This window comes from Mercurialis annua, linkage group LG1-X (assembly GCF_937616625.2).
Source record: "Mercurialis annua linkage group LG1-X, ddMerAnnu1.2, whole genome shotgun sequence".
NCBI classification, from domain to species: Eukaryota; Viridiplantae; Streptophyta; class Magnoliopsida; order Malpighiales; family Euphorbiaceae; genus Mercurialis; species Mercurialis annua.
The window spans coordinates 56,302,878-56,316,228 of NC_065570.1; the positions used below are offsets into that span (position 1 = coordinate 56,302,878).

A 13,351-nucleotide genomic window follows, 5' to 3' on the forward strand; every position below is an offset into this window, starting at 1 on the left:
GCTTCCAACCTCACATTCTTTCTCTAGACCACCAATTTCATCAATCGGACCCTGAATCTCGTCGTGAATATCTTCAGAAACCTTCTATCGAACAACAAGAATACGATTAGCATCTTTACCGGTAGTATTACTGTTATTTTCGTTAACATTAAAAATCCAGCAGCAAGGTGTGGTGATTGTTGATGGAGAATCAGAGAAAAGAAAAATCGTATTTTTCAATATAAAAACATAAATAAAGTAAAAAAGATGGAGAATGATATATTTTTGCAAAGAGATAAGCGTGTCTGTATGAAGGAGAATATTTTGGCTTTTGATAGTGCTGAGTCTAATTTCCACCTTCCATAACTTGCAGCTTGAGCTTAGTATGGGCCTAATTATTTCTATATAAAACCCATTTCAGCAATATAGCTGATAAGTCCAGCTCTAGCCCTAGGAAAGTCCGCAGCCCATGTAATTGATGAATTATTTCCCAAAAAGAACAATTATCTTTAATGAAGGTACATTTTTTTTTAGAACAAATTATTTTAAAGCCCCTCATATTTGATCTTTTATCTCAATTACTTTTATCTTATCTTATCCATAATACTCCTTCCGTCCCGTTGAAGAAGGGATATATCCCTTTTTCACACATATTAAAAAGACAATAACTATTATTGGTTTTTTTTGTTTTACCCTTATTAATTATTGCCTTTTAGTTTGTGTGTAGAGTAATAATCATTAATTATAAAAAGAGAAATAGGGGTATAAGAGACAATTTCTTATAAAATGGCACAAAAATCACGATATGTCCTTCTTATATGGGACATAAAAAATAGAGATATGTCCCTTCTTAAACGGGACGGAGGGATTTGGAAATAGCGCCATGCTATACTTAAATTATACTAGTACATAAATTATTTAGATTATATGCTCAAGTTTTATAGTACAACAATTATATATGTGATGTGCTGAAGTATACATGCCTAAATTCACTTTGTTATTAAAAGCATTTTTGATTATCGATAATGCTTTCAACTAACTACTGCAAACAGACGGAATGTCATCTGGTACTGAAGCGGTAGGCCAATAGCAGAACCCACTTGTGATCAATAAGCATCTTCTAAAGATAAATAAGCATTTTTTAAAATGATCGTAAATTAAATCAGAAACTTCAGTATAATTTACAAATAAAATATAAACCGTAAACATGATAAAATCAGTCATAAATTTTCATCTTTTAGCAAATAGGAATATTGACTTATTTTCTGTTGAAAAAATATTGATATAAATAATGAAAGTCTAGAACGGTGTGTATTTTGATCACGCCAGTATTTTTTCAACAACAAAGAAATCATTGTTCTTTGCCAAAACATTAAAGTTATTAATTGATATTGTAAAATTTTAAATTTTATTTATAAATCACGCTAAATTCATGATTTAATTCGCATTTAATCCAGTTTTTTATCTATCTTTTATATGTAGAAGAAATTGTGCCATTAATAGCTTCATTTTGCTTACACTTTTATTATACTAATTTTTTTCATTTAGATTTGATGAAATAATAGAGGCACTGCCCATGCTAGATGCTACACTTAGATTGATTTATACAAATTGGTGCATGTTTGCCCATCTTTTAAGTTGTAACCAAAGTTTTTAATATTATAAAACCCACTTGCAATATAAATATATATATTCTCTCACTATTAAAAAAATCTGGATGTTTGGATGTGGTAATTGGTAGTTAAGCCTTCTGATCTTATTAGGCTTTTGATAATATAATCAAATAATAATTAACAATGGGAGAAGCTATAATATTTGTTCTTTTTGATGGTGGGTCACAATCATGATCTAAGAAGATCAAGAAAGATTACATGAAGGGCCTCTTTTCTCACTTAAAACTAGGGATTAATTACAAGTAAACCAAAGTCAGTTAAATGTCACATAGATTGAACTCTAAGATAAGTGATATAAGATCATCAAGAGCCAAACCCATCATAGGCTTAATAATTACAAGGCAGCTAAGATTATGGAATCATTTTTTAGATCAACTTTACAATGTCATTTGGAGCTCTATAGTCCATAATAATTAGGGGTGAGCACGGTTCGGTTCGGTTCGGTGTCCAGACCCTCTGATCCAAATCAAACCACCTTTTAAATCCCTAAACCAAATTTCCCTAGTATGGTTTACGGTTATTTCGGTTCGGTGAACCGAAATTTCGGTTAAAGCGGTTTGGTTCGGTCGGTGACCGAATTCACAGTTTATAAAAACTTAAAAAAAAATTAAATAATTAAATAAAAACTTTAACAGTATTACAAGTTTACAACTCATCATAAATTGTAAAAAAAAGAACCTAACTGATAATATTACAATTAATTTACCCAAAAATAGCCTAACTTGCAAATTTACATACCAAATAGTAATTACAAATCAGAATTACTAAACTTTACAATCAAATAGGCTATACAAAAAACTGATTCAGGCATTCAAAAATACTGCTTTGAATCAAAATACCAAAAGTGAAGGTTTATAATTTAAAAACTGCAAAATTTAAGTTAGGTAACAGTATGCATTTAAAATGCAATGCATACTGATACTGCAGTCAGAGACTCAGAGTATGCCTCCACCAAAAAATCCTTCCACCAAAAAATGCCTCCACCAAAATCAGTTTGCAAAATTTCAGATTTCATGCAAACATAAACAAAACAGCAAAAGAAACCAGTAAAGAGTAACAACAAAATACATTACTCCCTTCGTCCCACTTTAGAAGTCCCATTTGACTTTACACACAGATTAAGAAAACATTAATTTTTCTTGTCTTTTCATGTTTTTTCATGTTTTGCCCCTATTAATGATAGTGGAATTTTCCATAGAACTCTTTTAAGATAACTAAAATAAGGGTAAGATAGGGTATTCAATGGAAAAATATTCTAAAAATAGTAATGGGACATTTTAAATGGGACATCCCAAAATGGAATATGGGACTTTTTAAACGGGACGGAGGGAGTACATGATAAAGAAAAAATACAATATAAGGCTCAGACTTCAAATTTTTAAGTCAAAACATCTCAACTCTTTTGAGAGGCAACATTTTATGTCGCACAATCAATGGTCAAGTGTATTTAAGACTTCAAATGGTGGAAGCTTCATCATAGCCTTAACAAACATAATAATAACTAATGATAGATTAACACAAGAAAAATTCAGAAACATAACATAACCAGAAATCAAAAACCAAAAGGAGAAGTTTGATCTCATCAATGCTAAATGTAACAGGGCTCAGACTTATAAATTTATCAAGTAAAACACTAAGGTCATAAAAGGTGGCAACTATTAAAAATCAGTGCCTCAACAGTTACAACCTAAAGTATTTAAAATCATTGACAGTGGAAGCATCATCACAGCCCTCATAAAACAGAGAAATCAAAACTCAACCTCTAATCTCATGTCAATCTATCATTATCAATTATCAAAGACATAATCAGCAAAACAATGCAAAGATAGGACCAACAGAACCAGCAAAGGCTCCCACCACCAAAGGACTAGATAAGTAAATGGATAGTAAAGAAGCAAGCAAACAGTAAATAAAAAAGGACTTCAAGAAGACAAACTATTGTTCATTAAGAGCAGTAGATGGATCTTGAAGACCTGAGAAAAAAACACAAACAAATTACAGTTAGTACAAATTTAACTAAAATACATGAAAAAAAAAAAGAATGAATAACTTAAAAAAAAGTACCTTCTTCATGTTGCTCCAACTCTTCTAGTGATTCCTCAATAGAGACTGGCTTAGATGGATCTCTTAGCCAATCTTGAATACAGACCAATGCCTCCACTATTTTAGGAGTCAAGCAACTCCTAAAGTCATCAAGCACTCTTCCTCCAGTGCTGAAGGCTGATTCTGAAGCAACTGTTGAGACTTGTACTGCAAGAATATCACGGGCCATTCTAGAGAGGACTGGGAACCTCTCAGAATTTAACGTCCACCATCGCAGAATATCAAAACTAGCATCATTTGCAACTACTGCCTCACTTAGATAAATTTCCAACTCATTTTTTTTGCTTCCACTCACACCACCAGTCTCTAACATTTGCTGTAAGAATCGTTCTTTCAGCACAGAATTAGCTTGGGAGGATTGAGCAACAGGTTCTGCTGATTGGCCATTGCCCCCAGTGGCAGTAGTGGCTACTTCCTTCTTATAAATAACTTCATAGTCATTGAATAACTCAGCCAGATCCTCCATCACACAAGTATACAAAAACTTTCCAGCATGACAGCCATACATTTGATTCAAAGTATATTCCAAGTAAACAATTCTGTCCCGGGGGTCTAAAATATTTGCAAAGAAAATCAACTTGTTCATCACATTAGGATCACCCCAGTACTTATCAAATTTATCTTTCATTTTAGTTGCCATTGATCTTAGACAGTAATCACTAGACTTAATCCAATCTTGCAAAATAGTTGACAAATCAGAAATCTCATTCAAGTGGTTGTTAGAGGTGACATAAAGAGAACCAGAAATTCTCAAAGTCATCTTGTAAAAATATTGTAACAACACACATAATTGCCTAACCTTATCCCAATCATGTTTATCAGGCACCTCATCTCCCAAATCAATTCTAAAAGAAGCTTCCACATCCTCATATTCCTCAAAAACAGGTTGGTACAAACAAGCAGTGTCTAACATCAAGTATGTTGAATTCCACCTAGTGGGCACATCTAGACACAAAGAACGCTTACATTCAAAATCAAGTGATTTTTTGCATTCTTTAAATTTGCTAAGTCTGAGAGGTGAGTTTTTTATATACCTAACAGCTCCCCTAACCTTTTGAAAAGATGAACCAGACTCTTTCAAACCATCAGACACTACAAGATTCAAAATATGTGCAATGCATCTCATGTGAGCATACTTGCATCTAACATGTGTACTACCCCAAGTCAACATTTTCTTAATAAAAAACCCCATTGCAGTAGTATTGTTCTCAACATTGTCTAAGGTAACAGAAAATATATTTTTTAGCCCCCACTCTTGCAAACAGGTCTCCATAGACTTAGACAAATATTCACCTTTATGCCTTGAGCATGTAACAAAAGAGATAATCTTTTTATGCAACTTCCAATCATTATCAATAAAATGAGCAGTAATACACATGTAGTTCAATCTTTGATTAGAAGTCCAAGAATCACTTGTTAGACTAACTCTTTGACTATGAGTTTTAAAAAATTGTTTCAGTTTCAACTTTTCATCAACAAACATAGCATAGCAATCCCTATTCACAGTCCACCTAGAAGGCATTTTAAACATAGGACAAGCAAGACTCATCACTCTTCTAAACCCCTGTTTCTCAACAAATTTGAATGGCAACTCATCAACTATAATCATATATGCAATTGCTTTCCTAACTACTTCTTGATCAAATTTCCAAGTAGCAACAGAAAACAGATTATCAGCAGGTCTAGCTTCCACATTAATAGGTTGAAAAGAGAGTAAAGCTTGCCTAGTTTCTACACTGTGTGGGTGTTTAGTACATCTAATTAAATGACTTCTCAAAGTAGAGGTACCATTTTTTTAGCATGGCAGTTATATACCCTAGCACAGTAGCAACACTTTGCTTGCATAATAGTACCTTTGCCATCTTTGATTGCATCAAAATGCTCCCAAACAACTGATCTTTGTTGACTCTCCTTCCTTTTTTTAGGATTTGCCTCCACATTAGGGACATGATCAGCAACAGGGTCAGTATTGGCTTCCACATTGCCAGATTGAGACTGCCCAGGTGAAGCAGCAGCATCTGAACCAACATGAGATTGGCCATCAACTGCTACTTCTTCTAGGGCAGCTAAATCAATCATTTCAGGGTCCATCTATACAAGAAAAGAACAAAGGGATCAATACTGTATGCAAATTCCAGACTTAAAACTTAAAGCAATAATGGATGCAACTTGCAAAAAAACATATTACCTTTATATACAACACAGTCAAAGCTTCCACCAAAGCTTTCTTTTTACAGAAATCAACCAACAATTCATGCAAGATAGAGAGAACCAAACATCAGAAATCAAGTCCATAACCAATAACAAATTACAAGGGAATTACAAAAACATTAAAGGTCTAATGCACACAGGAAAAGATTACCTCTCAATCAAATTAAACAAGCTTCCACCAAAGCTTTTTTCCTAAAAGAATCCAGCCATATATTCATGCAACACAGAACATAAACAACAATTTAGCAAACAGGTCATAAGAACTACAAAGGAACAGAATACATCTCTATCAAAGTATGAAACAGAATACCTCTCTATCAAAGAAACAAGCTTCCACCAAAGCTTTAACCTTTTGAGAATCCAGTCATTTATTCATGCAAAACAGAATAGAAATCACATTAGGATCCAGAAATCAATAACATAACCAGAAATCAAAATATAGAACCCAAGTCAGAATATCAAAGGTCACAGAATGTTAAAATACCTCAAACACAATCAAAGTTAACAACTTCCACCGAAGCCTTGTCTTAAAATCAAGGCTTAAGCAGAGAAATACCCAGATCCCCCTGTAAACAAACAAGAAAAGGAAGAAAACTGTTAGAACAGGGAAGTTATAAACTATTTTCAAATGAAAAAGAGAAATAAGGAAAAGTTGAAAAATTTACCTTAAACTACTATCGATTAAACCTCTGAGCACCAAAACAGTGACATACAACCATGATTCAAAGGTATTTTAGAACCAAAACCTCTGCGAATGCAAACCAGAAATACCCAGATGAGAACCAGAGGAACAAAGATGAAAACCAGTGAGCCAGGAACACAATATGAGAGGTTTAATCGACAGAGAAGAGTAGAACCAGATTGATGTTCATATTGATTGATGATGAGAGTTTTAATCGATAATAAAGAGGATAAATGAACAGATTGATAGATGATGAGAGGTTATCAATCGATAGAGAGGATTGAGAGCAGAGATGAGAGATTAGTTTTAGGTTTAATCGCCATCGAGAGAGAAGAAAGGAGGAGAGATCAGATGTTAGGTTTTAGAGAGAGGAGAGGGATAAGGTTAGAGAGAGGCGGCTGATGAGAGAAATGAGGGTTAGGGTTAAAAATTTAGGCTTTTATATCAGGGGGTAGATGTTAGGGTTACAAATGCTGGGGGTTTTTAGGAAGTTTTACCTGTATTCAAAACGACGTCGTTTTGTGAATCGGTTTTCGGTTCGGTTCGGTTAACCGCAGGCTGAAACCAAATCATCTCCACAAACCGGTATTTTTTAAAACTCTAAACCAAATCACTCCAATTTCACCGTTTTAACCATTCCATTCATTTTTTCGATTCAATTTGGTTCGGTTTTTCGACACCCCTAATAACAATGCCTTTAATCAAACTAATTTATAAATTCGTTGACCGTAAATTTTAATAAAATCAAATATTAATCTAGTCATATTTGAATCAAATTTGATGGCAATTTAAAGGAAACAAGTATACTAATGGTATGTGAACTTTTTTAAATCTACTAGTTCAGAATTTAAATTTTTATTCTTTTTTTGAAGTATGTAAAAGAAGATTTTTTTGTCATTTTCGGCCATTGGTGCGCTGCAAAAACAAAACATAAGTTATGTATTTAATTAATTTTCGTTGTCATGTAAGTAAAAAATAATGATAGTTTGTGCAAATAGTGTATTCGCCTATATTGAATCAAACTAACAAACAATATCAGCAAATTAAAATTTATTTTTTTATTTTATGAGTAGTTTGATAATCCAAAAAATGGTAACAAAATTGAAAAACTAATTTAAGATAAATAAAAGTTGAAACACTAAAATTTTATAATAAAAAAAGTTAATACACCAAAAAATATAATTTTTTCCATCTTAAATGAGGGATAGATCTAAAGTACTTTTCATATCCAAATGCTATATGGATATACAAGACATAGATTGAAATCAAATTTTAAATTGCTATATAAGGAGTAAATTCATACATTACTCTAACATACATTTGGAATTAAATCAACTATTGGCAACGAATGATCAAACTTTTTCATGCTCGATCAAATAAAATCATTCCATCCTTTCAACTTTTAAAATAGTGATAGTAAATAGAGCAACGTAATATTAAAGTGACACTGAATTTGATCGATAATTTATCCTAAATAAAAAAAGTGATGCTCAGTTGATGATCGAAAGTCATGGGATCATGGGTTATTTCAGCTTTATGTTGCATCAATGAAGAATTTGTGACTCCACTTACTATAATATGGATCCCTATCTTTCTTTATTGGCATATGATTTTGAGCAAAATATATGTTACATGTCAAACTTTTTTGCCAATACATGTGCTTGATGTTTGTATGCTTTTTAAGGAGGGCCACTTGTTCAAGAAACTAGAATGTTAGGGATATATGATAGGAACCATTCCAGACATTAGCATTCAATTTTATTTTTCACATTAATTGTTAATTTTATGTCATGCTCGATGGAACATATCAGTAATTTCAAGTGGCCCTACAATTGCTTTGCGAACATATCAATTGCCACATATAATTGCTCTGGAAACGAATAAATTGCCAAATACTTTCATAAATCATCATTTTCTAGCAAAAAGATAATTGTGTAGAGCTTGAAGTCAAAAAGATTGCGATCATATATGCAGTGAATCTGATCATATATGGATGTAAAAGATGTACGGTTACTTGATGTGGATGAAAAAGGATAACAATCTTTCACAATTTTCTTTTGTGAAAGAGTCATCCGATAGAGTAGGATGCAATCAAGTCGAGTAAAATGGTTTAATTCAACTTAACTTTAAGATTATATTTGGTTTGTGAAATATGTCCGGAATAGAATACTTATTCTATTTAATTTATGGAATAATAATTTTATGAAATTGCTATTTCATATTTGTTATATATTCTCTCAAAAAGTAAAAAGAGTTGTTGCATTTAATGATTGACTCAAGTAATTCAAACTCAATTATTGTGACTTGATTAATATCAAATCAATATTGAATATTTTGAATTAATTTCAAATAAGCACTCACAAATTGATTATACTGAGTTGCACTCTAAGATCAAGCAAGTATACGTATTGTTTGGTTTAATTTTAGTGTAAAATTCAATTTTTTTTATTTTTTTAAAAATAATTATTTAAAAGTTATTTAAAAATAAATTATTATGTTTGGTATCTAATTTTAAATAAAATAAAGGACTGTAAAATACAAATTTAATTTGTAAAAATTCATTTAAACCATATACATATATTTTAAAAATTCAATTGAATTTTATAAAAAGTTGGAAATTCATTTGAATCAAACAAACCTTTTTAACGTCTGTTTAAATAAATTTTATTTAAAATTTATTTGAAAATAAATACTAATATTATATGATTTATGTTTTTAATATTTTAAAAATAGTAATAAATTAGAATTCTATTAACATATCAAACATATATTTTATCGAAATTCATTTAGATTTTATAAAAAATGTACCATTTATTTGGACCAGACTGACCCTTAAAATTAGAGACAGAAGAAATCAAGAAAATATATAGAGAAAGATTCCTGGTTCAACAAACATTTCATTTAGTATTTGTCAAAATGTTGAAGGTGCAAGAAGGCGATGCCGACAGTGCTGCCTCTTTTTATTTAAGTCTGCATCGAAAGGATACCCCCTCTTGGACTCACTTGTTTTCTTTGGACATTTCTGCTAAACATGTGCATCAAAGATCACTTAAAAAATTATATGTTTCATATATAATATAATATCAATTTTGAGTTTGCTGGAATATTTGAGGGTTATTGTTATCATATATCAACATTTTTCGCATTTTTCCGATTTAAATACAATTTTAAGATGTGCTACTATATATTCCAACTTTTCAGTATATGACATATATAAGCTAAATATCTTATACGAGGTCATTTTAGTCATTCACATGGCCAAAAACGACATTACTTTTACAAATAATAAAACATAAAACGCAAAACGGAGTATATTGATGAAAAATTTGGAAAGGTTGAATCGAGAAAAACGATGAAGGTGATATATATGGTAATAATAACCAAAATTTAATGCCATGAATGAAATTCTTCCATGGTTTATCTGATACGGTTCAAATCAATTGACTCGGGAGGATTAATCTTTTGAGAGACATAACTTTTGACTTAATTGAAAATTACGAGACTTGTAATATTTTAAAAATAATCAAAAAGAGACTAAAATAGATATTAAATTTAACCGTAATTTTACGTTTTTAAGTCTAAAACTTATCATTTAAGGCACTATTCAGGCCCTTTGAAGGCTTTTATTTTGATCTAAATTTGCTTTGTTTTTTTCATCAACTTCAAGTAGTATACATGTCAGTTAGTTGTTAGTGGATAAATATTAATCAAATTTTAAATCAGATTATGTGCAAAAGTCGAGGTCGAACTCCCCACCTCAGGATGTACATGTGAGAGGTCGCTAAGCCCTTCCTTTGGGTTAAATTTTTATTAAAATTGTTTCTTAACTCCTACAAATATATTTCGCTTTATTTTAATTAGAATTAAATAATACTACAAACTTTTATTTTTGGCCTAATATTTTAAAAAAATCCGCCCTTATAATCCCTTTTCGATCCTACTCTGGCGTTTGAAACTTGCCAATTTTATCTTATTTCGCATTTTATCGTTTCAATTGTAACCTGAAATATTAAATTGACGTCTTTTTCATTTGGAAAAAAATTCAAAAACGTTCTCCATGTATAGCATATTATTAATTGTACATGTTTAAAATTTATTTAGATTTAGTTAAATTAGTTAAGAATTTAAATTAATTTTAATTTGATTATAGTTTTTATTTAGTTTTTAAAAATAAAGTACTTATTTGTTTTTTTTGAATGAAAATGAATTTAATTTTATCTTTAAACATGGTTAATTGAATGATTTCATCATTTAAGTAAAAAGATTGACAAAAATTAAGAAATTGGGATAAAATTGAAACGATAAAATGCGAAATAGGATAAAATTGACAAGTTTCTAACTTCAGAATATGATCGTTTTATTCTTTTGAATTATAACTTTTTCTTTTAGCTATTTGTTGCTCATCAATGATATAATAATTTCTGTTAACAAGCACGTCATGTTCAATTATAGCTGGTGCGGCACGGTTCGTTTTTTTTACCTCCAAACTAAAAGTTGGGTTCGGTTTGAAATTTTTTCAAACTTTAGTTAATCGGTTTTGGAAAATTCCGAACCAAACCGATCGAACCAAACCGATACTCAGCTCTAACGTAATTTTTTAAAAATTATAATAAAAAAAAGTGTAATTGAGATGGAAACTGAAGAGAATAATAGCAATTGTTTTAAAAAGAAAAAATAGATGGAAGTCAATAATTAGTGAGAGTTAGTTAGGGATGGGGTTGGGAAAAGGCATAAAGGGGAGTGATTGTGAGTGTGATAATGAGAGAGGCACATGCTCAACCCAACATTACCATTTCAATTTCAGTTTCCCCACATTATGTGGTCCGACTCCGACCTCTCTTATCTTATCACTTTCAAAATCACTAAACTTGGTCACATCACTTCGCTTGGAGGGGTCTCTCCTCTTCTTTCCTATTTCTAAAACAACACAACCAAAGTGACCAACTACCTTCCCTCTTACAGATAATTAAATCAGATTTAGAATAACATTAATTATTAAATAGTCTTTATGATACTTTTTTAGAGTTTGATCAATCTTTAAAAGTTCCAAAATCCGTTGTTGGCAGTTTATAACTTCATCTTTATTCTTTAGTCATTTATTAATCACATAAAAAGTAGATTTACGATTCAATTTCGATAAATATTTGTCTATCAATGTATACAAAATATTAAAATTACAATTTTAATCTCAACTGACAACTTAAATCATCAGTTACCATTCTGATTCAATTTAACTTTTTTTATTATTATTAATTTTTAACAAAGATGGTAATCGACTGCTAGATTTTCAGGTGTTAATAGCTAGATATTTAATGTCATCATATTCTCAGTGTGGCTTTACTTGTGTTTTTTAAGAAATTTAATATATGTGGGTGTGAAAATTTGAACACAAAACCTCCACAGCATGGAAGAGAGTCCGTACCACTAGGCCACACTACTTAGTTGATTCAATCTAACTCGTAATGAAGAACCTGTCACTGAACACAGACAAGCCCGCCTCCTGAATTCTCTCTCCATTTCTCTATAAGTATCTCATAAGTTGTCACTAGCCACTTCAAAATACACCTTTCACTACTCTGAAAACATTTTCTTGAAAATTTCGCAACAAAAGTCCTACAAAATGCCACCAGTACACTCTAGCCCATATTTCCACATGGATAATCCAGCCATACTATCTTTACTCCGCCAAACAACCACAGAGAAGCGATCAAAATCCAGTAGTTCCGGTGGCCTTTTCAAGATATTCAAGCTCTTCCCTATGCTAACATCAGGTTGCAAAATGGTCGCACTTCTCGGCAGACCCCGAAAGCCTCTACTAAAAGACAGCGCAACCACAGGTACACTCTTCGGTTATCGTAAAGGCCGAGTAAGTCTAGCCATACAAGAAGATCCTCATTGCGTCCCAATGTTCGTTATAGAATTACCAATTCACACTGCGTCGTTTCACAAAGAAATGGCTTCAGATATAGTTCGAATCGCGCTGGAAAGCGAAACCAGGACTCATAAGAAGAAGGTGATGGAGGAATTTGTGTGGGCTGTGTATTGTAATGGAAGAAAAATTGGATACTCTATAAGAAGGAAACAAATGTCTGATGATGAGCTTCATGTTATGCAGCTCCTGAGAGGCGTTTCCATGGGCGCCGGTGTTCTTCCGAGCCCTAATGAGAAGGAGACAGCAGATGGGGAATTGACGTATATAAGAGCGAGATTTGATAGAGTGGTTGGTTCTAAGGATTCTGAAGCTTTGTATATGATTAATCCTGATGGTGTTGCAGGGCCTGAATTAAGCATTTTCTTAGTCAGGGGTCAATAGATCATTTTAGGATAAATATATGTATGTATTTTTGACTTACCCAACAAACTTATTGAATTGCTTGTTTATTGATCAGAGAGGATAAGAGTTGGTTTGGTTTTGAAATTTGCTGTTTCTTGTTAATATCTTACTTTTCAGTGTTAATCACTAAATTTAACAAAATCCCTGGAAGTCATAGGCTATCGTTATTGATCCATGGTGATGGATTACAGTTGCTTTTAAGTTCATGCTTGCAGAGAGACTAGCTTTGGGAAAAACAGAGGATGAAAAATGTATCTTCTGTTAACTGTCTTTAGAATATTTAAAATGTCTAGTATGGTTGATAAAGTGTATGTTTAAAATGTTTTCAATTTTACAATCTGAGCCTGATACAAAAATACAATTCAAAGG

The 13,351-nt window shown here is 31.7% G+C and overlaps 2 protein-coding genes across 2 annotated transcripts; one reads left to right on the plus strand and one right to left on the minus strand.

Moving 5' to 3' along the window:
- Positions 1-3,458: 3,458 nt before the first annotated feature.
- Positions 3,459-7,294, minus strand: LOC126685150 (zinc finger BED domain-containing protein RICESLEEPER 2-like). Its single transcript, XM_056104826.1, has 10 exons — positions 7,263-7,294; positions 6,632-6,655; positions 6,451-6,532; positions 6,277-6,315; positions 6,118-6,158; positions 5,954-5,978; positions 5,609-5,846; positions 3,717-5,486; positions 3,589-3,625; positions 3,459-3,519 (listed from the first exon to the last, which is right to left on the minus strand). The coding sequence occupies exons 1-10, from the start codon at positions 7,292-7,294 to the stop codon at positions 3,459-3,461; spliced, it is 2,349 nt and encodes a 782-aa protein (XP_055960801.1).
- Positions 7,295-11,996: 4,702 nt separating this feature from the next.
- LOC126677040 (protein MIZU-KUSSEI 1) lies at positions 11,997-13,123 on the plus strand. Its single transcript, XM_050371475.2, has one exon. It carries the CDS (start codon positions 12,269-12,271, stop codon positions 12,959-12,961), a length of 693 nt encoding a protein of 230 aa, XP_050227432.1. The 5' UTR covers positions 11,997-12,268; the 3' UTR covers positions 12,962-13,123.
- Positions 13,124-13,351: the final 228 nt, after the last annotated feature.